This window comes from Megascapheus bottae, chromosome 16 (assembly GCF_031878675.1).
Source record: "Megascapheus bottae isolate mThoBot1 chromosome 16, mThoBot2.hap1, whole genome shotgun sequence".
Lineage (NCBI taxonomy): Eukaryota > Metazoa > Chordata > Mammalia > Rodentia > Geomyidae > Megascapheus > Megascapheus bottae.
This window is the reverse complement of record NC_143524.1, coordinates 2,014,205-2,039,800: the sequence shown is the minus strand read 5'-3', so window position 1 is coordinate 2,039,800 and position 25,596 is coordinate 2,014,205. Positions and strand designations below refer to the sequence as shown.

Below are 25,596 nucleotides of genomic sequence, written 5' to 3'. Positions count from 1 at the left end.
CCCCTCCCAAGAGAGCGACCGTGGGCTGACACAAGCAGGAAAGGGCACCGCCGGGGGCGCTCGTGAGGGCTCAGGGTCTCAGCCAGGGCAGCTGTGGGGCTGTTGCTGGACACTGGCAGGAGACCAGGCCCCTCCTGAGGAGCCGGTGCCCTTCCACAGGCCCGGCCTGACCTGGCTCTTTACTACCTCTGTGCTTCCCGGCAGGGGATCAAGAAGCCCTACAACCCCATCCTGGGGGAGACCTTCCGCTGCTGCTGGCACCACCCAGAGACCAACAGCCACACCTTCTACATAGCGGAACAGGCAAGACACCCGCCCCGCAGGGCCCAGGCCATCTTTCCCACCCCAGCCTTCACGGGCCACCTGGCCACGGGGGGCCGGGCTGACCCCGAGGACAGCCTACCATGGGCTCTGGCATAGCCACTTCCACACACTGCCGGCCTTGCAAGCCCAGAGTGTCATCTGACGGGGACCCTCTCAGGTGCATGGGATTCAAGTCTGCTCCCAGGCCATTTCCCTGCCATGCCCTAGAAGCCCCTCCCCACCTGTCCCCGGGGTGAGGTGGGGTGGGTGGGGATGGAAGGCATGTTCCTGCTCTCCTGGAGCCCTCTCCTGAGTTGCCTGCACCCCCAGGTATCCCACCACCCGCCTGTGTCCGCCTTCCATGTCAGCAACCGGAAGGATGGGTTCTGCGTCAGCGGCAGCATCACGGCCAAGTCCAGGTTCTACGGTGAGCCCCACCCCTGCTTCCTGGGCTCAGGGAAGCAAGAGGAGGTCAGGCTCCAGAGGCAGGCCCAGGCCCCAGGACCTGAGTGGTGGCTGTAACATGTGGGGGAGCGTGGGGAGTGAAAGCTCTCAGATCCTGCACCCAGATCTTATCAGCCTCTGCTCCGGGCTGCAGAGAACCCAGGAGGAGAAAGCGGGGAGGCCCCTGGAAGGATGCCATCCAGAGCCAAGCTGTGCGGGTCACAGCCACCAGCCACTGGCCTTGGTTTAGATGGGGCCTGGGCTGGAGCTCAGAGGTGAAGTGCTGTCCTGACAGTGGCCAGACTCCTGTCCCCAGCGCTGCAAGCCCACATGCATGTAAACATCCAAGCAGATAAATCGGGAGATTACCTGTGCCAGAAGCACATGTCTAATCCTGCTTACTCCAGGAGGCGGAGATCTGACAACCAAAGCCAGCCTAGACAGGAACCTCCATGAGAATTCTTATCTCCAATTAATAGCCGAAAGGCTAGAAGTGGAGATGCAGCTCAAGTAGTAGAGTGCCAACCTTGAGCGAAAAAGCTGAGGGCCCTGAGTTCACACACGTGCATATGCACACATGCACACACACTCCATCAGGGCTCAGATGAGTTCCAGAGCGCCCACCACCTCCATTTATGGCCCCTGATTTTAGTAAGTTAACTACGCCATTATCCTGTGGCAGGTTGTCCCTTCAGAGGACAGATGCTGGGTGCGCACTGGACAGGGCTTTTGTGGACTGTGAGACTCAGAGGCTAGGCGACTCCCCCAGGCTCCCCAGGGAACTCTGGCTTCAGGATGGGTGTGCCAGGGGCTGTCTGCACTCACCAGTGCCCGTCCTCTCACCCCGCCTTTGCAGGGAACTCGCTGTCAGCTCTCTTGGACGGTAAGGCCACGCTCACACTCCTGCAGCGCGAGGAGGCGTACACCCTCACCATGCCCTACGCCCACTGCAGAGGTGAGAGTGGCGCTGGGGCGACCATGGCAGATACTTTGGTACTCATTTGTTTAACGACGCTCATGGGGGCGGGAGTTTGGCCTAGTGGTAGAATGCTTGCCTAGCATGCATGAAGACCCGGGTTCGATTCCTCGGTACCACATATACAGAAAAGCCGGAACTAGTGCTGTGGCTCAAGTGGTAGAGCACTAACCTTGAGGAAAGCCCAAGAACTGCTCAGGCCCTGAGTTCAGTCCCCAGGACTGGAAAAAAAAAATGCCCATATTTTGCTGGGTGCTAGTTGCTTACCTCTATAAGCCTAGCTACTAAGGCGACTGAGATCTGAAGATTGTAGTTAGAGGCTAACCCAGACAGGAAAATCTGTAAGACTCTAATATCCAGTTAACCAGCAAAGGTCAGAATGGAGCTGTGGCTTGAGGGCTAGAGTGCCAACCTTGAGTGAAAAACTTAAGGGACAGCATCCAGGCCCTGAGTTCAAGCTCCGGTAAAGGTACACACACAGCGTTAGGTGTCAGTGACTCACGCCTCTAATCCTAGGCTAGAGTCAGCCTAGCCAGGAAAGTAAGTGAAACTGGGGTTTTTGGGCCAGTCATAGGGCTTGAACTCAGGGCCTGGCACTATCCCTGAGCTGCTTCTGCTCAAGCTAGCACTCAACCACTTAAGCCACGGTGCTGTGTATGTGTTATTGAGGAATAGAACCCAGGGCTTTATGCAAGCTAGGCAAGCCCTCACTCTACCACGAGGCTACATTCCCAGTCCGGAAGTGAAACTCTTACCTCCAATCACCGAAAGCCAGAAGTGGAGTTGTGGCTCAAGTGGTAGAGTGCTATCCTCGAGTACAAGAGCGTAGATTGTTCAAGCCCCAGGAGTGGTGCAAACAAAGCTCATATCTCAGCTTGGCTTATCAGCTTGGTGTTGTCTTTCTTCCTTTTGAGAATATCGCCTGTGTGTTCCTGGGTGGTGGGAGCTCAGCCCCGCGGCCCCTTTGCACGTGTGGCTTCTGGGAGGTGGGTGGTGAGTCTGCGGCCCTGTCACTGGCCCCGCTGCCTCAGTAGACCCTCCGCAGAGCTCTGTGTCTTCTGTGCTCTGTGCTCTCACTGCTTTATCCAGGGTATCTTTCTAATGGAGACTTTTTTTTTAAAGAATAATGATTTCCTTTGATTTTTAGAAATATAATTTCATAGTTATTAAGGCATAGTGGGTGACCATTTAATAAGTCAGGTAATGAGTGAGATGCCTTTTGGATGGTGTCACCGCTTCCTCTGCATTCCCCAGTTTCCCGCACTGTCCCTGCCCACAAGTTGCAGTTTGTTTTCCTGACTGTTTCCATTTCCTGGGATTCGTTTTGATACATAGTATTTTAGATGTTGAGAGGAGTTATGTCCTAAGAGTGCCTTTAGTCAGTGTGTGTGGTTTCCTGGAGCCCTGCCCAGGTTATCCTGTCTGTGAGACTCTTGTCGTGAAGTTTACACCAGTGTAAGGGGGAGATTCCTTCCCCATATCCTCACAGGCACGGGCTGTGGTTCTCTTCATGGCTGCCACTGGACCTGGGGTGAGGTGGAATTCAGTGTGGTTTTGGTTCGCAGTCCTTTTACTTGAGGAGGTTGAGCAGCTCTTCATGTATCAGCCATTTGTATCTCTGCTTCTGAGAACAGTGTGTTTCCCCTCACTTGCCTGTTTATTATGAATGACTGTTCTTTTGATGTTTTTTAGTTAATTTGCTGCATAGCCAGTGAGGATGTCTCTTCCCATTGTGTGGGTTGTCTCCTGGCTTCGATAATTGGGTTGGATTTGTTTTGTTTTTTGTTGTTTTTATTTTGTTCTGTTTTTTTTTCTTTTCAGAAACTTTTTTTTTGTCAGTCATGGGACTTGAATCTGGGACTGGGCACTTCCTGAGCTCTTCAGCTCCAGACTATCTCTCTATCTCACGTGAGCCACTTTCGGTTTTCTGGTTATTAATTGGAGATAAGAGTCTCATGGACTTTGGTGCCCAGGCTGGCTTTGAACCACGATCCTCAGATCTCAGCCTCCTGAGTAGTTAGTATTACAAGCATGAGCTACCAGTGCCCAGCTTTTCAGAAACTTTTTTTTTTTGGGGGGGGGGTGGGCGGGGTCAGTCATGAAACTTGGAACTCTGAGCCTGGGCATGTTCCCTGAGCTCTTCAGCTTAAGGCTAGCACTCTACCCTTTGAGCCACAGCGCCACTTCCAGTTTTCTGGTGATTAATTGAAGGTAAGAGTCTCACGGATTTTCAGTGCTTTGAACTACGATCCTCAGATCTCAGCCTCCCGACTACTTAGATTACAGGCGTGAGCCACTGTACCCGGCTTCAGAAATTTTTTACCTTGATATTCTATTTGTCCATTCTTGTTTTTATTTTCTGGGTAATAAGAATCCAATCCAGAAAACAATTCTCTGTACCTGTATCTACTACCGTTTCCCTAGTAGTAGATTTGACGTTTTGGATTCTGTGTGCACGTGCATGTGCATGTGCCTGTTGTGGCACTTGAACTCGGAGCACTGTCCCTGAGGTTCTTTCCCTCAGTGCTCTTACCATTTGAGCCACTTCTGGCTTTTTCTGAGTAGTTTATTGGAGATAACACTGTAACGAACTTTCCTGCTTGGCCTGGCTTTGAGTCGCCATCTTCAGATCTCAGCCTCCTGAGTAGCTATGGTTACACGCATGACCTCCCCCCCCCCATGCCTGGCCAGAGCTGACTTCTTTGATCTAACTGGAGTGGATTTGGAACAGATGGGAGTGGTTTGAGTCTCTAGTAGGCAGATAATCTTCTTTGTTGCATCTTCATAAATGGAGATGGTTTTAATCTTGGGTTAAATGGCCGCAGCTGTGTGATTTTATACCCAGATCTTCTAGTCTGTTCCATTGGTCTTCATCTCTGCTCGTGTGCCAATGCCACGATTATTTCGGCTCTGTAATATACTTTGAGTTCTGATATCAAGACAACCTTCAGCATTGTTCTTTTTACTCTACATAGTTTTGCTGTTTATAGTCTTATGCTTCCACATGAGATTTTGGATCGATTTTTATTTCTGGGAAGAATGAAATTGGGATTTCAATGGGTCTTGAATTGTTGGATTCAGTTTGGAAGAGTTTTTTGTTGGTGGTGGTCATGGGGCTTGAACTTAGGGCCTGGGTGCTGTTTCTGAGCTTTTTTGCTCTCATCTAGGGCTTTACCACTTTGTACCACAGCACCACTTCCAGTTTTCCATTGTTTAACTGGAGATAAGGACTTTGCTGCCTGGGCTGGCTTTGAACTTTGATCCTCAGATGTCAGCCTCCTGAGTAGCTAGGATTACAGGCGTGAGCCACTAGCACCTGGCTTGGGAGAATTTTTATGGAGAATTTCTGCATGCATGTTCATCACTGAGATTAGTTCACAGTTCTCTTCTTGAGTTTTTGAGCAGTTTGGGGATGAGTGTAATAACACTGGCGTCCCAGAGTGAGTGTGAATGATAGCGCTCCTTCCCTTTCTGTGTCACAGGAACAGTCAGAGGAGCATTAGTGTTTGTTCTTCTGAAAGGCCTGGCAGAATTCGGCTGGCTTTTCTTTGTTGGAAGTCTTTGTTCTACTCAGTGGCAGTGCTTCTTAAGCTCTGTTGTGTGTGGCTTATCTGTCTCTCAGCATTGATGGGCCAAGCACATGAATATATCCACTTCTGCATTTTCCAGTTTTTTGAGTGTGGTTTTTGAAGTGTTTCCTCGTGAACCTTTGCATTTCTTTTGTATTCATCGTAATATTCATTTTTCATCTCTACTGTCATTCATTTTAGTCTCTTCCTTTCTTTATGGTTAAATTAGCAGGAGTTTTATCCATCTTATTTTTTTTAGATACAGCTTTTATTCTTTGTATAGTTTTTTGTAGTCTCCATGTCATTCCTTTCTGCTGTGGTATTTACGATTTTCTCTCCATCGGCTGTTGGGGCTTGGCTTTTCCACTGTGTTAGTGGCAGCTGGAGGTGCACTATCCATCCACTTGCCGGTTAACTGTGTTCCTGAAGCTGGCGGCCTCGCTGTGTCCCACAGGGGCTGCGGGCCGGGCCGAGCCGGGTGTGTGTACTTACTTTTTCCATAGGGCCAGAATGGGAAGACTCATTGATTGAGAGAAAGATGCGTCTCCTGTGCTGGGTGTCATCCTGGGACTCAGTGGGGCAGAGTGCCTGAGGGGCCAGCATTAGCATGGAGTCGTGCTGCCCAGTGACAGTGCCATGAATGTCTCAGGGAGCGTGGCCTGAGCTTCCTGGAGGATGTAGCCCAGTGAGGGCTGTGGGCGGCTCCTGGCTCTGAGAAAAGACTGCCGAGAGGCCCAGGGCCCCTTCCCAGGGATGTCACTCTGCAACAGGCCCCCCCCCCACTGGGCCCCATGGCAGCTCTGTCCCTGGAAGTGCCCCTCCCCCCTGGGCTCTGTTGCATGCCTCTGGCTCAGCACGGCCTGGCCTCACCCCTGACCCCAGTGCTTTTCAGGGATCCTGTATGGAACCATGTCTCTGGAGCTGGGGGGAAAAGTGACCATTGCCTGTAAGAAGAACAACCTCCAAGCTGAGCTGGAGTTCAAGCTCAAGGTGGGAGCATAGCTGTGGCGGGCAGGCCTTGGGGTCCTCCATGCCCTGGAGACGTTGCAGCACTCTGCAGCCCCATGGACCCAGAGAGGGCGAGGGCTGCCTGCAGACTGCCACCCTGAGCCCTGAGCACTGGGGTGAGGGCAGCTTCACTCCAGCTGTGCTGGTGACAGTGACCCATCTGCGTCTCGAGGATGGGTCTCTGGATAGGGCTTCCTCCTCCCTGCTGTCTCAGTGGTCACGTGCATGCCGGGTCTGCCCTGCAGCCTTTCTTCGGAGGCAGTGCCAGCGTCAACCAGGTCTCAGGGAAGGTAACGTCTGGAGAGGAGGTCCTGGCGAGGCTCACTGGACACTGGGTAAGGACGCGCTCATCGGGTCCAGCCCTGCCGGTCCCCAGGGCAGCCTCCGCCCAGGCCAGCAGCTCTGACCCCACCTGGCCATCTGGGGCAGGACAGAGATGTGTTTATCAAGGAAGAAGCTGGTGGGAGCAGTGAGCTTTTCTGGAGTCCGAGCGAGGAGGTCCGAGGGCAGAGGCTGAAGCGGCACACGGTGCTGTTTGCAGAGCAGAGCGAGATGGAGTCTGAGAGGTGAGGCCTTCCCCTCGCCCAGGCCCTGCCCATCACGGCCAGTCAGGACCAGTGGCAGGGTGGCCGCGCAGTGAGCCTGGGGAGGGGCCCGGGGGGGGGGGGGGAGGGGGCCACACTGCTGAGGGCGACCACAGCGCCACAGGGACTCCTCACACTCAGAGGCAGGCACTTAGCACAGGAGAGCAGCCCCTTATTAGGGAAGAGAGTACCCCACAGACCCAGGGTCCTGCGAGCAGCCCGCACCCCATCACGGGAGGCAGTCATGGAGCAGGTGCCGAGACCCCTTCCAGCGGGACGCTATGAGTTCCAGACTGCAGGCCGCCTTGGGGGTGGGGCCGCCCAGGCCCCCCGCTCATGCCCAGCCCCGGTCCCCAGGCTCTGGCAGCACGTCACCAAGGCCATCCGGGAAGGTGACCAGCACAAGGCCACGCAGGAGAAGTCGGCCCTGGAAGAGGCACAGCGGCAGCGCTCCCGCGAACGCCAGCAGAGCCTCGCACCCTGGACACCACAGCTCTTCCGCCTGGACCCTCTCACCCAGGAATGGCACTACCGCTACGAGAAGTGAGCAGGCAGGATCTGGCAGGTGGCCTCCAGGCTCTCCTCCAGCCAGGCCCTGGGCGGGCGGGGGAGGGAGGGTCACACAGGGACCTCAGAAGCCCTCCCTGAAGTTCTCTGAATGGTGACCACCCCTGGGACACCATGGGAGACTGAGGCCTGGGCCAGAGCAGCGAGGCCCCCTGGGGCCACTGCCTCTCCTGATAGACACCTCCGGACCCTCCAGCCACAACCCTTGGGACCCCCTAAAGGACATCGTGCAGCTTGAGAAAGATGGAGTCCTATACACCCAGCGACAGGAGACCATGGCTGGCCAGGCCACCTTCCTGGGAAGGCCTGGACCTGGGCATGAGGTCAGCACCCAATCCCGTCCTCAGCTTAGCGCCTCCCTTCCCCACCCCACCGTGGGCGCTGCCTGGGCCCGAGGGATGCTCTGCTCTGGCACCTCCCCTCCATGCGCGGCGTTCACTGGCTCTCAGGCACAGTTGCCCCCTCCAAGCCACCCTCTGCCACACTGTCCCATTGTGCAGGTGGGGGAACAGGCTCAGGGCAGCTCAAGCCCCTGCCCTAGTGGCAAGAGCCACACGTTTGGAGGCCAGGGCAGCTGGAGGGAAGCAGGGAGGCTCCAAGGAAACAGGGAAGGCTCAGGGCGTGGCTCCGGGGATGTGTCCACCACACGCTCTGCTCTGGAGGTGCCCCACACATGCAGCAATGGCTGGCCCTCGCACCCTGCAGAGAGTCACCAACGGGAAACTGAGGCCCAGAGAGACAATGTTGTAGTGCATGCCAGAGTGGAGATTTGCGCCAGCCCTGGCTAACCCCAGAGCCACTAGACTCCTCCTCCACCTCTGGTGCAACCTGGCATGGAGGTGCCATGTCCCCGAGATACGGTGGAGAGAAGGGATGCTGGGTGGAGGGGGGTGCTGGGTAGAGAGAGGGGTGCTGGATGCAGGGTGGTGTCTCTCCACAGAGGCCCTGCCCAGACCGGAGAATCCGCAAGGCAAGCGACCAGCCATCTGGCCACAGCCAGGGCACTGAGAGCAGTGGCTCCACGCCGGAATCCTGCCCTGAGCTGTCAGATGAGGATGGGGACTTTGGTCCTGGTGAGCCACCCTGGGGCCAGGCCCAGTGCGCATCTTGGAGGGTAGGAGGGGAGTGCCAGCTCCCACTACCGGGCCCTCTGGTCTAGGATAGCAAGGGCATGCAGAGGGCCTTTCTGGGGCAGCGTCACAGCCCTGCAGACTCCCAGAGGCTCTCCCCTGTCGTGAGGAGGGCTGTGAGGGTGTAGCTGGGGCAGGAGGAGGAGGAGAGGGGTCAGGGGTGATGCCCTCCCTGGCCTGTGGAGACCATGAGAAGCAAGCCAGGCCCTAGTGAGCCTCTGGGCCTTTTCTGTGGCGGGGTGGCCGGTGTCCCCAGTGTGGTCTGCCTCTGTGGCCTCCCAGGGCTTGTAAGAGGGCCTCTGGGTCGGAACTTCCTCCCCGAGCTTCCCTCCACGCCTCTCCCTGCCTCCCACTGCCTGGGGCTGGCTCCACACCTGTCGCAAGCAATGGGGCAAGGTCTGCATAGGCCCTGCCCTCCCAGCTGACCCTGGCTTCTCCCTGTCTCCAGGCAGTGAGAGCCCATGCCCTGGGTGCAGGAAGGAGGCGCAGCGACTGTGGGCACTGCAGGAGGCCATGCTGTCCCTCCAGGAGACCCAGCAGGAGCTGCACAGGTAGCCAGGCTGCTGGCTGCCCTGGTTACCAGGGGCAGGAAGGAGGCTGGGGGCAGGGCGACCGTCTCCTTGTAGGAGCTACACCGGGACAGGCTACCACACAGGAGTTGGCCGAACAGCCTGAGCCTGAGATTCAAGGAACCTACAGGAGGCGCTGGGTGGGGACTGAGGACAGCCCCAGTGTGCGTAAGGCAGGGGCCCCAAGAGAGAAGCTGAGATGGTCGGGAAGGACCCAGAGAGCAGCTAGACTGAGGCAGAGTCACACAGCCACGTCAGAGCCGGGGCCATGGAAGATGTCCCCCACACCAGGGCTGCATCAGCAGACACACTCAGACTCTTCTGTCCTGGAGGCCAAAGCCTAAAATGGAGCTGTCACAGACCTTGCGTCTGTGGAGGCTCTTCTCCTTGGCATCACAGGGACAGGGACAGCCAGTCCTGGGGCTTGAGCCAGAACTCAGCCCGAGCCCTGTCCCTGAGCTTTTGTGCTCTACCATTTAAGCTGTAGCTCCACTTCCGGCATTCTGGGTGGTTAATTGGAGCTAAGCGTCTCAGGAACTTTTCTGCCTGAGCTGGCCTTGAACCACAATCCTCCAATCTCAGCCTCCTGAGTAGAGCTGAGTAACGCCTATCATCTGGCACCTGGCTTTGCTCTGAGCAACCGTGTTATCTCTTTTTATAAAGACCCCAATCTGTGAGACGGGGCTCCTAGTGGCCTCACTTTAGTTTAATTCTCCCTCATTCACCAGCACCAGCAAAGCACAGTCAGGGTTCTGGGGCCAGGCTTTCATATGTGGTTTGCAAGAGGATGCAGCTCCCACCCCTGTCATTCATTATAGGCATCTCTCAGCCATACTGAGCTGCGTGGCTCACACCAGACAAACGCCAGCACCGAGCCTCTTGCGCAGCCCCCGCTCCTGGTTTCTGCTCTGCGTCTTCCTGTCCTGCCAGCTCTTCATGAACTACATCCTTGACTAAGAGCTCTTTGAGACTGGAGACGGGGATCATCTGCAGATCTGCCTCCAGGCACCCAGCACTTTTGCCAGGCCTGCAGAACGTGGACCCCATGCAGGAGGACAGCAGGCAGGGCCTGGGGCCGCTGGGGCTCCGCAACCCCAGTCTGCCATGAGACTGGGGGCGGTGGCACTGGCCTCTCCCACAGGCCCAGCGCTGGCCTTAATGCTAAAGCCAAATTCAGCTTCTGCCCTGCACCATGTCCCTGCTCATCATACCCACCCTTGCTACGTGGCACTGATGGATTTGGGGGACAGAGGGACCTCTCCAGGCTTTGCATGGCCACATCACAGTGGCATTGAGTGAGGAGGGGTCCAGAAGCGTGTGGAAGTGAAGAGCCAGAAGCCGCCCAGGGCTCCTTGCCCCGGACACCCAGCTGGTGTTGCCAAGGCCATGGGGCCCTGTGCAGCCTGGAGCGCTGCCACAGGGAGGACAAGCACTGTGCTCTCTGGGTGGGCAGAGACAGGTAGGTACCAGACCATCCCTAGGCCAGCCACAGAGGAGCTCAGTGGCACCTGAGTTGTACCCTAGTAACAGGAAGTGGGGCATGGAGTCCCGGAGGACAGGGCGCTGAAGCCTGCCACATTGTCTTCCTGTTCTCTGGACTTTTTTATACATATAACTGCAATAGTAGAGCCCGCTGCCTGCAGTGGTCAGCACCTGGCATCTGTCAGTGGCACTGTGTGTGTGTGTGTGTGTGTGAGTGTGTGAGCAGTGTGTGTGTGAGTGTGAGCGGTGTGTGTCAACATCTACCCGGATTCACATCTGGAGCCTTAAACTAATCTGTGGGTGCCATCCCAGCCATCGCTGATCCTTCTGTTTTCCACATTTTTATCCTGTTCTTGTGTCCGCATCCCCTGTTGGGAACACGTCTAGACTCCTTGCCTTGAATAAATGGAAGCCCGTGTTGCCTGTTCTCTTTGTGGGGTTTCGTATGGAAGCCCGTGTTGCCTGTTCTCTTTGTGGGGTTTCGTAGGAGAGTGGTTAGCCTGCTTGGGACTGTCTGGACCAAGAGTGCAGAGTTCACAGGGGTCAGGGCGGATGGCTGACCTTGTAGGGGCTAACTCAGAAGCGCCTCTGCTGATCTTAGTGTAGTCCTCCCTTCCATCCTCTTTCACTGTTTTGTGACATCTGGGTGAGAATTAAGGGTCACAGTTCAAAACAAGTCGGGAGAAGAAAGTCTGTGAGATTATTTCTCTCCATTAAACAACAACAGAATGGAAGTAGAGCTGTGGCTCAAGTAGTAAAGCACTGGTCATGAATAAAAGGAGCTCAGGAACAGTGCCTGAGACCTGAGTTCAATCCCCAGGATAGAGATCAAACCCAAGACCTCGTATGTACTAGGCAAGCACTCTGACATTCTATTACATCCACACCCTTACCTCAGGTTTTAAAGACAAAATTAAGCAGTCAGGCCAGGGCAAGAGGATTGCTTGAGTCCAGGAAGCATCACAGGGGACTGGTGATGTCTCAGGACCCTATCTCAAAACACACATACACAGCACTGTTGGCTCACACGTAATCCTGGCTACGTAAGAGGTGAGGTTGGGTGGTCATGGTGCAAAGCCAGCCTCGGCTAGCCCATAAGACTGTTGTGCCCAGAGGAGGGGTCCCCCAAAGAAAACCACTGAGATCGAAGAGTCCAAAATGCAACAGCAAGGGTTTATTGGGGGATACAAGCCAGGCAGGGGACTTTTCCGCAGGCAATCGGCAGCGAGGCTGGGAGGAGCTGATAGTCAGGTTTTACACAGTCTATTTAAAGGCAAAAAATCATAGCCGGGAGTTTGGCCTAGAGGTAGAATGCTTGCCTTGCATGCATGAAGACCCGGGTTCGATTCCTCAGTACCACATACATAGAAAAAAGCTGGAAGTGGTGCTGAGGCTCAAGTGGTAGAGCTCTAGCCTTGAGAAAGTCCAAGAACAGTGCTCAGACTGGGGGGAAAAAATCACAAGCAGTTGCTAGGCAAGTTGCGGGGGGAGGGGTGGAGCATTCTACAGTAGTGAAAATCACAACTGTGTAATCATGGTCCAGAAGTTCCTTTCAAATAAGGTGACTTATTAACTGTTCTTTCCTGTTTATGTATCCCCAGGGTTTGAAACTCCTATCTAGGAGTCAAGCTGAGTTTTTCTATTCCACCTACTGGAAGGGGAATCATTTTGAGTCTGGGGGGGTGATTATTTTTCATCCCTACACTCTTATCTCCAATTAACCACCTGAAAACCAGAAGTGGGTCTGTGGCTCACAGGATAGAGCACTAGCCTTGAGCAAACGGGCTCAGCACCCAGGCCCTGGGTTCAAGTCCCAGGACCAACACCCCAAAAGAGTGAAAAACGCGCGTGTATGTTAGGCGCGTGTGCAATCCCACCCGTAACTAACCCACGTCCCGTGCCAGGGAGGCTGGCGCGGGGGACACCCTCCAGAAGAAGGGGCTGTCCTGCCGTGGGGGGCCCTGCCTCGGTCTCCCCCGCGGTGGTGGAGCGGCGCCCGGCGGCCGCCCCGCCCTCCTTCACTGCGCCCTCCCCCCCAGGGCGCGCCGGGCTCTACGCTTCCACTTGACACGGACGGTGCCGGAAGCCTCGGGCCTGCCGGGAGGCGGCGAGGGTCCCCGCTCGGGCGGAGGGCCGGCCACGCCGGGGGACCCGGGGGCCTCGAGGCGTGGGCGCCCGAGAAAGCATGGCCCCGGGCTGCGCGCGCGCCCCGCGCCGGCTGCTCCCGCTCCCGCGCCTGCCCCTGCTCCTGCCCCTGCTCCTGCTCCTGCTCCTGCTCCAGGTCAGTGGACCCTCACGGCGGCGGGGCTCGGGACCGGGCTCAGGGCTGCGGGCGGGAGTCAGGGACGGAAGGATCCCACCGAGCGGGCGCCACCGCTCAGGCGGCCGAACCACCGGAGCCGGCCGGGACGCCGGCGTCCGCGCGCACCTGCCCGGGCTCTGCTGGGAGCGGCCCGCCCGGGGCCGCGGGGAGGCGGCGTGCGCCCTACCCCGGGATGGGGCCGGGGCCGCGGGGAGGCGGCGTGCGCCCCACCCGGGATGGGGCCGGGGCCGCGGGGAGGCGGCGTGCGCCCCACCCGGGATGGGGCCGGGGCCGCGGGGAGGCGGCGTGCGCCCTACCCCGGGATGGGGCCGGGGCCGCGAGGAGGAGGCGTGCGCTCCACCCGGGATGGGGCCGGGACCGCGGGGAGGAGGCGTGCGCCCTACCCCGGGATGGGGCCGGGGCCGCGGGGAGGAGGCGTGCGCCCCACCCGGGATGGGGCCGGGGCCGCGGGGAGGAGGCGTGCGCCCCACCCGGGATGGGGCCGGGGCCTCGGGGAGGAGGCGTGCGCCCCACCCCGGGATGGGGCCGGGGCCGCGGGGAGGAGGCGCCCCCAGCCAGGCGCCCGGGCGACCCGGGCGCTGGCCCCACCGTCTGCCCAGCTACCTGGGAGGCCGGGGTCTGGGGCTCGGACCCGAAGCCACACAAAGCCAGACGTGGGCAAAAGAAAAGCAGGGTCCGCGTCCGGGCCCGCAGTCCAGGGTCCAGGCGGGGAGGGGGGCGGGGGCGCCCGTCGTCGTCGTCCTTACCGGGAAAGCTGAGATCTGGGCTTCTCCATCTGAAGACTGTTTTCTCCAGTTAGTTACCCGGAAAACCAGACGTGCAGGGGTGGCACAAGTGGAGAGTCGTCAAAAAGCGCGGGAACAGTGCCCAGCCCCAAAGCTCAAGCCCCAGGACACACACACACACAGACACACACACACATTCACACATTCACACACACACACATTCACACACACGCACACTCAGACACACACATACACACACTCATAGACATACTCACAGACACACACACTCACAGACACATACAGACACACACATACTCACAGACACACTCACAGACACACACATGCACACAGACATACACAGACACACGCACACAGACACACACATACACACATACACACGCAGACACACACAGACACACACACTCATATACTCAGACATACTCACAGACATACTCACAGACACACAGACTCACACGCACACTCACAGACACACAGACACACACACTCACAGACACACACACTCACAGACACATACACAGACACACTCACAGACACTCACACATACATGCGCACACACACACAGACACACACAGATACACACACACTCAGTTTTTTTAATTAAAAGATTTTATTAATAGTGATTTTTACATCATATTTCAAATGTCAAGTTTCACAAGTGTTGAAGAATAGAATCTCTGTATGCAATCACTGACACATAGTTCAAGCTGTGAGTTTGAGCCGGCTCACACCTGTAATCCTAGCTATCAGGAGGCTGAGAGCTGAGGATTGTGGCATGGTTCAAAGACAGCCCGGGCATTAATGAACATGAGACTCTTATCTCCAGTTAACCACTAGAAAAATGGGAAGTGGGGGACAGGAGTTTGGCCTAGTGGTAGAGTGCTTGCCTAGCACGCACAAAGACCCAGGTTCGATTCCTCAGCATTATATACATAGAAGAAAGCCGGAAGTGGTGCTGAGGCTCAAGTGGTAGAGCTCCAGCCTTGAGAAAGTCCAAGGACAGTGCTCAGGCCCTGAGCTCAAGCCCAGGACTGGCAAAAAAAAAAAAAAAAAGACATTTCTTGTCTCTCTACCCCCGAGGTCACCACCATGGCCAAACTGCCTTCACCACAGCATGGACAGCTTGATAGAGCCCAGCCCTGCCGCTCTGGGGAGTACTGGTCTGATGGCCAGTGCTGCCAGCTCTGTCCTGCAGGTGAGTGACGTCATGGCATGGGTTTTTATGGCCTTTCAAGCATGATAGGCTACGCTGGTTGAGGAAGATGTAGACGCAGGGGCTTTGCAGCTGTGTCTTGCTTTTTGTGCCCCAGGAGGGTCTCCGGTCTGTATACACAGCCTGAAAAGGAGGACATGCCCTTTGCCAGGCATTGGTGGCTCACACCTGTAATCCTGCTTTCTCAGAAAACTGAGGTCTGAGGAGGAAAGTCTGTGAGACTGTCACCTCCAATGAATCACCAAGAAGCTGCAAGTGGAGCTGTGACTCAAGTGGTGGAATGCAAGCCTTGGGCACAAAAGCTCAAGGACATTGCCACCACCACCCCCCCCCACAGAAATAGAAGCCTTTCTATTGATTGACTCACTAGAGGGCTCGGGGGCCTGATGGACAGCACAGACCCAGCCTCAGCATAGCCTGGAGCATCTGACCTCTGACCCTCGTCATCTTCCCACAGGTGAATATGTCAGCCAGGCCTGCGTGAGCCCCCACACCCGGGGATCCTGTGTGAAGTGTGAGCCGGGCACCTTCACTGCATGGGCCAATGGCCTGCCTGCTTGTCAGCCCTGTTCCACCTGCCGTGAGCGTGAGTTTGCTCCTGTGGGACTCCAAAACCCGTCAGAGGAGAGTCAGGAACGTCCACAGAAGGCTTCAGCATTGAGCCCATCTAGCAAGCTATGGGGGTTCCATGCCTATCTGTGAAAGTCTCCACCCAGCATTAGGATTGTGCAAGCTGGGTGTGATGTGGGGTGGGCACCTCTAGATAAGGAGTCCCGTGGCTGGGTCTCAGGGCAACTGAGGTTTATGGTACAGGCTGTGTGCAATTGTGAGCCACAGCCAGGGAGCATGCGTGAAAGGCCCTTATAGCAGCATGGGTTCCTGCTCCCTGGGGAAGCCCTGGCCCCCGCTGAGCTTGGCTTGTCAGTCCATCCAGGGGACAATGCCCATTTGAGAACAGTGCCTCACCTTGAAGTGACCCTGCCCTTCTTCGGCCACAGGCCAGGAAGTGGTGGCAGAGTGCTCATCAACCCAGGACCGCCTATGCCGGTGCCGGAGAGGCCATTTCTACCAGCAACTGGAGTCCTACGAAACGTGCACTCTGTGCACCAAGTAGGTGACTAGAGGAGGGAGGGCTGGTGGGGGAGGTGTGCTAGACAGGTAGCCACGTTTGCGGCTGGGCAGATGAGTCACAGCGGGTTGCCCCCGCTGCCACCAGAGTGATGGCTGGCTGCCAACTCATCCCGTTTGTATTCCCGCCACAGATCCCCCGCCTCCACCTGCCCCTGATGAGCCACTTCCTCCTCACCCATGCCTGGGGCCTTCCTTTCCTGAAGAAAAGCTGCAGTTTTCCCAAGCCTCTGTGGCCCTCTCCATCCTCAAATCACTATTCACGCTCCACCCACCAGCTGTTGGGCCGGGACTCTGCCCAGTCCGTGTTCCTGCTCATCACCTTTGCTTGTGTTGTTTTTCCTTTCTTCCTGACATGTGTTAGTCACAAGGAAAGGATGCACGCACCGCTTTAAACATGACCTGGAGGGAAAAAAGCCTTTGCACTAAGCTCCCCTTCACTGCCCAGCTGTGTGCAGGGCACAGGCTGGGACACGATGGCTCCTCCAGTCCCTGGAGGCTTCCCAGTTGTGGCACAAAGACCAGCTGACCATTTGTGGGATACCTTCTTCCGGAGTCTAGGAAGGAGGGCCTCTGCAGCTGGGGCCAAGGACCCACTGCCCAGCGTGGGCACCGAGGACACACCTGCCCTGTTGCTCGTGGGCTGGATTCATTGAGGAAGGCAGAGAGAGACAGCCAGCAGAGACTGGGTTTGTTTGGGCCAGGGGCGACTCCAGGGCTTTCTGCCCTGTGGTACCTGAGGATCCGCTGGCTCCTCCCCTGCGGGGCAAGAGGGATGCTCACGGTAACAGAGAGCAAGGGCGCTGACCCCTCCCGTCCTCGGCTGCTAAGCACTCCACCACCCTTTCCTGCAGAAGCTTGATGTGGTTTTGTGCCAGTTCTGAGGCCAGTTCTCAGGGCGTCGAGGGGCTCTGCCACTGGAGCAACAGTGCCACTTCTCCCTTACATTTTATTTTATGAAGACCTTGTACAAAATGATTACAATTTCGTAAGTCAGGTTATGAGTGCAAGGTCTTTTGAACATTGACACCTTCCATCCCCCTCCCTCATCCCCCGCCCTCAAACCACGTAGTTCAACATTGACCTAAAGTACATTGGCTATCATGACAGCATCTGCTCCCCCTTCCTCCCCTTCTTGTGTGCCCCTGTCCTCATCCCCTCTTAACATGTTTCTACCTCCTCTTACTCCTTATGTTAAGCCGTTGTTCAGAGGAGATAAACCGTTGGACAACTGGTTTGTGTGCATAGAACCCTGTGTATATATTTTCATGCACATTCTTAATTTTCAATGTAATCCATCTGTCCAGCCTCTTTCCAGGGTGTTGACTGAGCCCCTGGGACTCAGAATTTCCTGCTATACCAAGTAATTCTGCTGTTTCCCACTCCCTGAGTTGAGATCTTTGACCCATTTTGAGTTGGTATTCATGCAAGGTGACAGACTGGGATCCAATTTTAGTCTTCTACATAGGGACATCCACCTTTCCCAATGCCACCTTTGAGCCACAAGCCTCTGATCTCAGTCTCCCAAGTAGCTGGGATTACAGATATGAGCCCCGGGAAGGGACCAGCACATGCTATTGTGACTCTTATGCCAGGCCCCACTGTTCTTTGAGAGTGACAAAAATATACAAGTGTGCACCACACAGGAATAAAGGAGGAGCCTGCAGTCCTTGAACCTCAGCTACAAGGACAATGTCCTGTTCCTTCACCCTGAGAATCGCAAGACATGTGTCCAGGCCCTTTTCCAGTTCCCAGGCAGCCTGCATGGTGTGCATCTAGCCCTCACGCGCTCTGTAGGGGGTGCCGGTGCCAGCCTGCAGGTGACATGTGTCTCTCTCTCCAGGTGTCCCCCAGGGAGCTATGTTCTGCAGGAGTGCAGTGCCACAGCTGACACAGTGTGCAGTGCTGCTGCTCCAAGTAAGAGAAGATTTTATTCTGTTCTTGTGTTTACACCAGTGCTGGAGTTTGAACTCACAGCCTTAAGCTATCTCTTAGCTTCTTTTGCTCAAGGCTGGTGCTCTGCCACTTTGGGATTTTTAATGGTTCATTGGAGAGAAATGAGTTTCACAGATTTGTCTGTCTGGGCTGGCCTGAAACCATGATCCTCAGATCTCAGCCTCCGGATTAGTTAAAATTACAGGCATGGAAGCTCTTCTAGTACAGCAGTGGGAGTCACACAAATGGTTCTGTAGAGCTGGAAAGGTGCAAGTGGCTCTAGGGGAAACCTTGGGGGACTGAGGACCAGCCTGCCCTCGAGGGAAAGCTGAGGAACTGCAGATAATGCTGGTTCTGTGTAACTCAGATCCACCCACGTGGAGAAGGTCTGGGACGTGCTTGTCATGGCAAAGCTTGTCTTATGGTTTCCTCTTTGTGGTTAACTAAATTCTAATTGGGCAATGAGGAATCATGCTAAGAACAATTCTAAAGGCTGTGTCCATGTGCAGGGGCGGCTGTGCAGTGTGGCTGCAGGAGTGGGGTGTGCAGAAATGAGCAGTGGAGCTGCAGTGAGCAGAGCACCCGGAGTTGGTACCAGGAAGGTTGTAAAAGGGCCAGATGGCAACTGGAGGCCTGAGGGTCTGGCTGAGATTCGAGCCTGGGTGGTGGCAGCTGGCCATCGGGTAGAGACTGTGAGCAGAGACCGTGTTAGTCTTCAGGCATGGAAGCATCCCCAGAAATTGCCGTGAGCTCAGGGATTGAGCACTGAGACCTGGCAAAGGGAGGAAAGGCTGGGAGCACAGCCGAGCCAGGTCCGGCCCTGCAGTCCACATGTGTTTGTTGTGCAAGTTCTGGGGCTTGAACTAAGTGCCTGGGCCCTGTCCTTTGACTTGTTTGTTCAAAACTGGTGTTTTACCACTTGAGCCACAGCGCCACATCCAGCTTTTTAGTGGTTAGTTGAAAATAACAATCTCTTTCCTGGGGTTCAAGAATGTAGCCTAGTGGTAGAGTGCTTACTTAGTATGCATGAAGCCCTGGGTTCAATTCCTCAATACCACATAAATAGAAAAGGCCAGAAGAGGTGTGGCTCAAGTGGTAGAGTGCTGGCCTTAAGAAAGCCCAAGGAGGGCCAGGAGTTTGGCCTAGTGGTTAAAGTGCTTGCCTAGCATGCACAAAGACCCGGGTTCGATTCCTCAATACCACATACATAGAAAAAAGCCGGAAGTGGTGCTGAGGCTCAAGTCGTACAGCTCTAGCCTTGAGAAAGCCCAAGGACAGTGCTCAGGCCCTGAGCTCAAGCCCAGGACTGGCAAAAAAAAAAAAAAAAAAAAAGAAAGCCCAAGGACAGTGCCCAGGCCCTGAGTTCAAGCCCCAGGGCTGACAAAAAAAAAGAAAGAAGGAAGGAAGGAAGGAAAGAAAGAAAGAAAAAAAGAAAAGAGAATTAGAAGAATCTCTTTCCTACATGGGCCAGCTTCAATCCTCAGGAAAACCCAGCATCCTCCTGCAAGAGATAGAAGCTGGACTTACAGCTCTCACCTATGTGCAAAAACCAATTCCCAGCTGGACCAAGGTGCTCAAAGTAAGACCTAAAACCATAAATCTACTACAGGACAATGTAGGAAACCCCCAAGAGCTGATAGGCACATGCAAGATTTTTTTCTAAGACTTAAGATGCTCAGAGTATGGAAGCAAAGTTTGCTAAATGGATCCTGTGGCTGGTAGCTCGCACCTAAAACCCTAGCTACTCAGAAGGCTGGGATCTGGGGATTACAGTTTGAATTCAGCCCAGACGGAAAAGTTTGTGAGAAGCCTGGCACAGTGGTTCACGCCTGTAATCCTAGCTACTTAGGAGCTGAGATCTGAGGATCAAGGTTCAGAGCCAGCCCTAGCACAAAAGGTATTGGGGCTCTTATCTCCAATTAACCTCTAGAAAATGGGAAGCAGGGCTTGGGCCAAGGGTAGGGTGGCAGCCTTGAGCTGAAGAGCTCAGGGACAATGCTCAGGCCCAGGGGTAGCCTTGAAAGAGAGAGGGGGAAGAAACTTACAAGATGAATAATTTTTTTGCCTGTCTAAGGCCTGGGCACTGCCCTTGGGCTTTCTCAAAGCTAGTGCCCCGGCCTGCAGGATAGTCAACTAGAGCTCGAGGAGGAGCAGACCTGAATGAGAGACAAACCAGACACAAGGAGGGAGACCAAGACAGTATTCTGATCAAGGTCCCAAACTTTATTTTTACACAGCTGCTTATATATGCTTTAGCGAGAGGGCAGTTAACGCAAGTGAGTTGCCTAGTGCTTGAGTCAGGTCTGGGATATCAGGGAGGGTCAGGCTGCTCTGCCAAAACAGGATATTAGTCAAGTTCTTTCTGCCAGACAAGATATTGCGGTTGGGCCATCGTGGGAGGGGTAGAACAGACAACAGATAGTATTTTCTTTTGTTTTTTGGCCAGTCCTGGGCTTGAGCTCAGGGCCTGAGCACTGTCCTTGGATTTTCTCAAGGCTAGAACTCTACCACTTGAGCCTCAGCACCACTTCCAGCTTTTTTCTATGTATGTGGTACCAAGGAATCGAACCTGGGTCTTTGTGCATGCTAGGCAAGCACTCTACCACTAGGCCAAACTCCCGGCCCCAATAGTATTTTTAATTAAAGTTTTACAGTTAACAGCTATTTGGTTCCCGGCAGCTAGAGCTCCACCACTTGAGCCACAGCACCACTTAGGACTTTTTCTGTGTATGTGGTACCAAGGAATCGAACCCAGGGCTTTGTGAATGCCAGACAAGCTCTCTACCGTTAGGCCACATTCCCGGCCCCAAGGTGAATAATTTTTTAATCATTCCAAGTATATATGAAAGCAGTTTAAAGAATCTTGGTGAAGGCTAAGTGCTGGTGGCTCACGCCTGTAATCCTAGCTACTCAGGAGGCTGAGATCTGAGGATCACATTTCAAAGCCAGCCTGAGCACGAAAGTCCATGAGATTCTTATCACCGATTAAGCACCAGAAAACAGGAAGTGGCGCTGTGGCTCAAGTGGTAGAGCATTAGCTTTGAGTGAAAAACCTCAGGGACAACGTCCAGGCCTGAGCTCAAGCACAGGGACTGATGGAAGACACGCGCTATAGAAATGGATTCATTGCAATTATTAAAATAGAACAATGAGGCCGGGAGTGTGGCCTAGTGGTTAAAGTGCTTGCCTAGCATGCATGAAGACCCGGGTTCGATTCCTCGGTACCACATACATAGAAAAAAGCCAGAAGTGGTGCTGAGGCTCAAGTGGTAGAGCTCTAGCCTGGAGAAAGTCCAAGGACAGTGCTCAGGCCCTGAGCTCAAGCCCAGGACTGGCAAAAAAAAAAAAAAATAGAACAATGAAACCTGTTGGCACTTTGGATAGAAGGCAGAGAGGGCCTGGAAATGGTTAGAATAGGTGAGCCAAGATCTACTAGAGTGTGGATTATGGGTTTGTCTATGATGATGAGTCATCTGGAGATGTAGTCATTCCTGTGGTGGGTACCTGTGCCTCACACCTGTAATCCTAGCTAGGCCGGGACTGAGCTCTGAAGATCACAGTTCACAGGAAAGTCCATGAAACTCTTTGTTTTTTTGTTTTTGTTTTTTTTCTTGCCAGTCCTGGGCTTGAGCTCAGGGCCTGAGCACTGTCCTTGGGCTTTTTCAAGGCTAGAGCTCTACCACTTGAGCCTCAGCACCACTTCCAGCTTTTTTTTCTATGTATGTGGTACCAAGGAATCGAACCCGGGTCTTCGTGCATGCTAGGCAAGCACTCTACCACTAGGCCAAACTCCCAGCCCCTCCCTGACCTTATCTCTAATAAATTACCAGAAAACCAGAAGTGGAACTGGGGCTCAAAGTGGTAGAGCACTAGCCTTGAGTGAAACAAACTCAAGCACAGTGCCCAGGCTTCGAGTTCAAGTCCTATGACTGACCAAAAAGAGAATGCAGGAAGTGTTCAGTCCTAAGCATCTCAGAACATTTTTCTGTTGTTTGTCTTCTACTTTTAGATACTAGGAACCGATGGTGGCTGCTGCTCCCTCTGTCTGCGACTCCCAGTTATTTTAGCTGTTCCTGTCTTCTGAGCCGAAGGAGGTAGGCCAGCCCTGGCTCATATCTGTGATCCCAGTTACTCATGTGAGGATTGTGGTTCAAAACCAGCCTGGGCAGGAAAGTGCAAGAGACTCTCATCTCCAATTAACCACCAAAAAATGGAGCTGTGACCCAAGTGGTAGAGCGCTAGCCTCAAGCTGAAAAAGCCCAAGGACAGCCTAGACCCTGCATTCAAGCCCCGGGACTGGTGTGTGTGCACTTACGCACACAGGAAAGGTTTTTCTGGAACTGCTTTGGTTTCTGTACTACTTGTGAGGATGCTGGGCACTTTTCTGTGTGCCAGTCATAGAGTTTGAACTCAGGGCCTCATGCATCCCCTTGATCCGAGTCCTAGAACACGTGTGCTTCCTTCCTTCCTTTCCAATCCCCGCCCCCCCATCACCACATGCCTGGAGGAGGTCGGAGCGAGCATCTCACTGAGACATTTTCTAAACGCCCATCTCAGTTCTCTGCTGCAGACCCCTGCGTGGACAGCAGGCGGTCCTTGAAGTGTGGTTTTAGTTCCTTTCTTTGAAACGTGTATTTTTAAAATTTCCCTTTCTGATCTTGAGCCTTGGAGAAGATGCTTTTGGTCTCAGTGTCCCGCAGTCTCCCTGTAGAGACAGCGAAGCTGTTGCTCTCATTTTCTGCCCTCCTCACCCGCCACTACCAGGGTTTCCAAAACCAGGCACTTGCTGCTTTGTGAGCCTGGCTCTACTGTCTGTGGTCAGTCACTGCTCCTGTGGCTGGGTTGACAGCAATGAAGGCTATAAACACACAGTTTCTTTTTCATTTGTCCGTTTGTTTTATCAGTCCCGCGGCTCGAATTCAGGGCCTGAGCACTATCCTTGAGCTTTTCTCAAGGCTAGAACTCTGCCACTTGAGCCACCGCACCACTTCCAGCTTTTTCTGTATGTGTGGTATCGAGGAATCGAACCCGGGTCTTTGTGAATGCTAGGCAAGCACTCTACCACTAGGCCACACTCCCAGCCCCAGCCATTTTTTTTTCCTGTCTCACAGGTGAGGATGTCAAAAGTCAAAACCCAAGCCAGTGCTCATCACGCATGCCTGCAGTCGCAGCATTTGCGAGGCTAAGGTTGGAGGATGCACAGCTCCATTCCAGCATGGACTGAGAAAAGCCATCTGAACTAGGGACAAAAGAAGAGAATCCAAGTCCACTTTGCTCAGCCAGCATCTGAGTCAACTTTCTACAGCTGTCACTTGAGAAATAAACACTGAAGAAAACTCCACCGATGGAAAAAGGGCTTGTGTGTGTGTGTGTTAGGAGTCCTGGTGACTGACCTGGCCTCATGGTTGTTCTGGTGGGTGGAGGTGGTACCAGTTCTGACCAACAGATTCTGGGGCAATGAATGAAGAGGTGCTCATGTAGTGGATATGATTTCTTAAATAATGAATTACTTCAGTTACCACCATGGGGCCCGGTGAGGCTCCACGCCGCTCCTCCAGACTCCACCATGACAGGTTGAAATTCGAATTCGCTGGGGAGAGTCACAGGAAAGCAGACAACAGGGCCCATTCAAAGGGGAAGCACAAAAGCAGCTTAGCAAGGGATGCGGAAATGCACTCAGGGCTCTGCCTTGAGCCTGCTGGTGCTCTTCCAGCCGGTCAGGGCATCTCACCTCCCCGGAATGACTTGTTCTGGCAGCGAGTTGGTGGCTCACGCCTGTGATCCTGGCTACTCTGCAAGCTGAGATCTGAGGATCGCAGTTTGAAGCCAGGCCAGGCAGGAAACTCCATGCGACTCTTGTATCTAATAAACTACTCAGAAAGCCAGAAGCAGCTTGAGCACTAAGAGGCTCAGGGACAGTGCCCAGGCCTAGAGTTCAAGTCCTATGACTAGCCAGAAATGCAGTGGGCCTGGGGAGGGGCGGGAGCTTCTTGGGTCTCAGGATGAACAGGTAGAGGAAGTTGCCTCACAGCTGTCAAGCTTGGCGAAAGAGGGGCATTTTCTTAAAAGGCTAACGTCATGGCAACGCAATTAAATGCTACCATTTCCTTCTGTCAGAAGTCCTGGAAAGCGGGGTGCGGTGGCTCACGTCTGAAATCCTACTACTCAGGAGGCTGAGATTTGAGGATCGAGATTCACAGCCAGCCTGGGCGTGGAAATCTGTGAGGCTTTTTATCTCCAATTAGCACCAGAAGTGGTGCTGTGGCTCAAGGGGTAGGGTGGGGGGAGTGGGCACAAATATGAGTAAATACAAGCTGCACGTGTTCCTTTATTTAGTAAAGTTTGTAAAGAATCTATCGAGAGCAAGGAAAGAGGTAACATTGTCAAGAAGAGAAAGGAAGGGAGGAACTTAATTTTAAAATGATATTTTAAAGAATCAAGGTAATTACATCTTATCCTCAATATTAGGATTACAGATCTGAGTCACCAGATGCCTGGCTTACGGATTTTACAATCCTTATCAGGATACAATGCTTATCATAAAAACGAACAATAATTGCATTGAGTCCACTCGTGCTCCTGATAGACTCAGAACCGTATTTTGAAGTCAAGTCCAGAGGGCCTGGGAGGCAGCTCAGCTGCAGAGCCAGCTCCCAGCGTGTGCCAGGCCCTGGTTCCAAAAGGGTCCTGGCCATGTCCCTGGTAGCCAGCCCCATGGGGCTTGTTTGTTCATCTGTCTGTTTTGTTGTTGGTGGTGGTGGTGGTCCTGGGGCTTGAAATCTGGGCCTGAGCTCTTCAGCTCAAGCCTACCACCCTACCCCTTGAGCCACAGCCCCACTTCCGGTTTTCTGGTGATTAACTGGGAGATAAGTCTCCTGGACTTTAGTGCCCAGACTAGCTTTGAATCGTGATCCTCAGAGCTCAGCCTCCTGAGTAGCTAGGGTTTCAAGCCTGAGCCACCGTGGCCGGCTCGTCTGTCTCTTTTGAAGTGATTCGAAGGTCCCTAGAGGAGTCACAGCGCAGCCCCACACAGCACAGTCACGTGACCCTAGTACGGTTTTGACTGAATGAGGTTGACACTGGGTTTTGCTCTGTGTTGGCTCTTCATCGGGTGGGATGTTGTGGTAACAAACCAGGCCCAGAGATGCCTCATCACCACCGACATCCTCGCCACTGGGCCCCTGTAGTCAGTCATCACCCCCACAGGGAACCCCAAATCTCCCCCATGTAGGTGAAGGTGTGTGACATTTCCCTCGGGGTCCTTGGCTTCGATCGCAGCATAAGCTTTTTCTGGACAAGTCTCAATGGGAAGAAAATGTGGCAGAGCTTTACAGAGTGAGCAAGCAGACAAGCAGGCAGACTAGCAGAAGGGCAGGGGCAGCGATGATTCGTGTGGGGCTCTTGGAGGGAGGGACCCCTGGGCTCTTTGACATGGTGCTACTTAGGTGGTAAAGATGCATCTGACTTAAAGTCACGGCAGACAGGCGTTGTCTTCGCTCTAACCACTCCGGGGGTTCCACAGCTGCCACCTGGGCTCAGGGGCTCTGAGAGGGACCTGAGCTTGAAATGCGCCACCACCACGTCTGGGCGTCTCTTTTAGGAAAGCACGCGTTCTGCTATCT

At 54.3% G+C, this 25,596-nt stretch overlaps 2 protein-coding genes and 1 long non-coding RNA gene across 3 annotated transcripts in view; all 3 read left to right on the top strand.

Annotated features, from left to right (window-relative positions):
* The window catches only part of Osbpl5 (oxysterol binding protein like 5), a 43,607-nt gene extending 32,548 nt beyond the window's left edge, over positions 1 to 11,059 (top strand). The window contains exons 12-22 of the mRNA XM_090347173.1: positions 205 to 303; positions 634 to 730; positions 1,604 to 1,702; positions 6,185 to 6,282; positions 6,546 to 6,635; positions 6,730 to 6,866; positions 7,242 to 7,427; positions 7,648 to 7,774; positions 8,392 to 8,524; positions 9,030 to 9,132; positions 9,969 to 11,059. Of these exons, the coding sequence (XP_090203299.1) occupies positions 205 to 303; positions 634 to 730; positions 1,604 to 1,702; positions 6,185 to 6,282; positions 6,546 to 6,635; positions 6,730 to 6,866; positions 7,242 to 7,427; positions 7,648 to 7,774; positions 8,392 to 8,524; positions 9,030 to 9,132; positions 9,969 to 10,107 (1,308 nt within the window). The 3' untranslated portion in view covers positions 10,108 to 11,059. The remainder of the gene's footprint in view (positions 1 to 204; positions 304 to 633; positions 731 to 1,603; positions 1,703 to 6,184; positions 6,283 to 6,545; positions 6,636 to 6,729; positions 6,867 to 7,241; positions 7,428 to 7,647; positions 7,775 to 8,391; positions 8,525 to 9,029; positions 9,133 to 9,968) is intronic.
* Positions 11,060 to 12,703: 1,644 nt separating this feature from the next.
* LOC150052240 (uncharacterized) lies at positions 12,704 to 18,723 on the top strand. Its single transcript, XM_090348623.1, has 6 exons — positions 12,704 to 12,913; positions 14,779 to 14,893; positions 15,369 to 15,497; positions 15,910 to 16,021; positions 17,883 to 17,956; positions 18,509 to 18,723. Exons 1-6 carry the CDS (start codon positions 12,818 to 12,820, stop codon positions 18,721 to 18,723), a joined length of 741 nt encoding a protein of 246 aa, XP_090204749.1. The 5' UTR covers positions 12,704 to 12,817.
* Positions 18,724 to 22,029: 3,306 nt separating this feature from the next.
* On the top strand, positions 22,030 to 23,315 carry LOC150052239 (uncharacterized). Its single transcript, XR_016538111.1, has 2 exons — positions 22,030 to 22,068; positions 23,086 to 23,315. It is a non-coding gene; the product is annotated as an uncharacterized LOC150052239 (long non-coding RNA).
* The last annotated feature ends 2,281 nt before the right edge of the window (positions 23,316 to 25,596 follow it).

Excerpts from the sequence above, each read along its gene's own strand:
- LOC150052240 (XM_090348623.1), top strand. The coding sequence starts at position 12,818 with ATGGCCCCGGGCTGCGCGCGCGCCCCGCGCCGGCTGCTCCCGCTCCCG. Across the intron at positions 12,914-14,778 it reads TGCTCCTGCTCCTGCTCCAG|GTCACCACCATGGCCAAACT; the intron begins GTCAGTGGACCC and ends TCTACCCCCGAG. Across the intron at positions 14,894-15,368 it reads CTGCCAGCTCTGTCCTGCAG|GTGAATATGTCAGCCAGGCC; the intron begins GTGAGTGACGTC and ends ATCTTCCCACAG.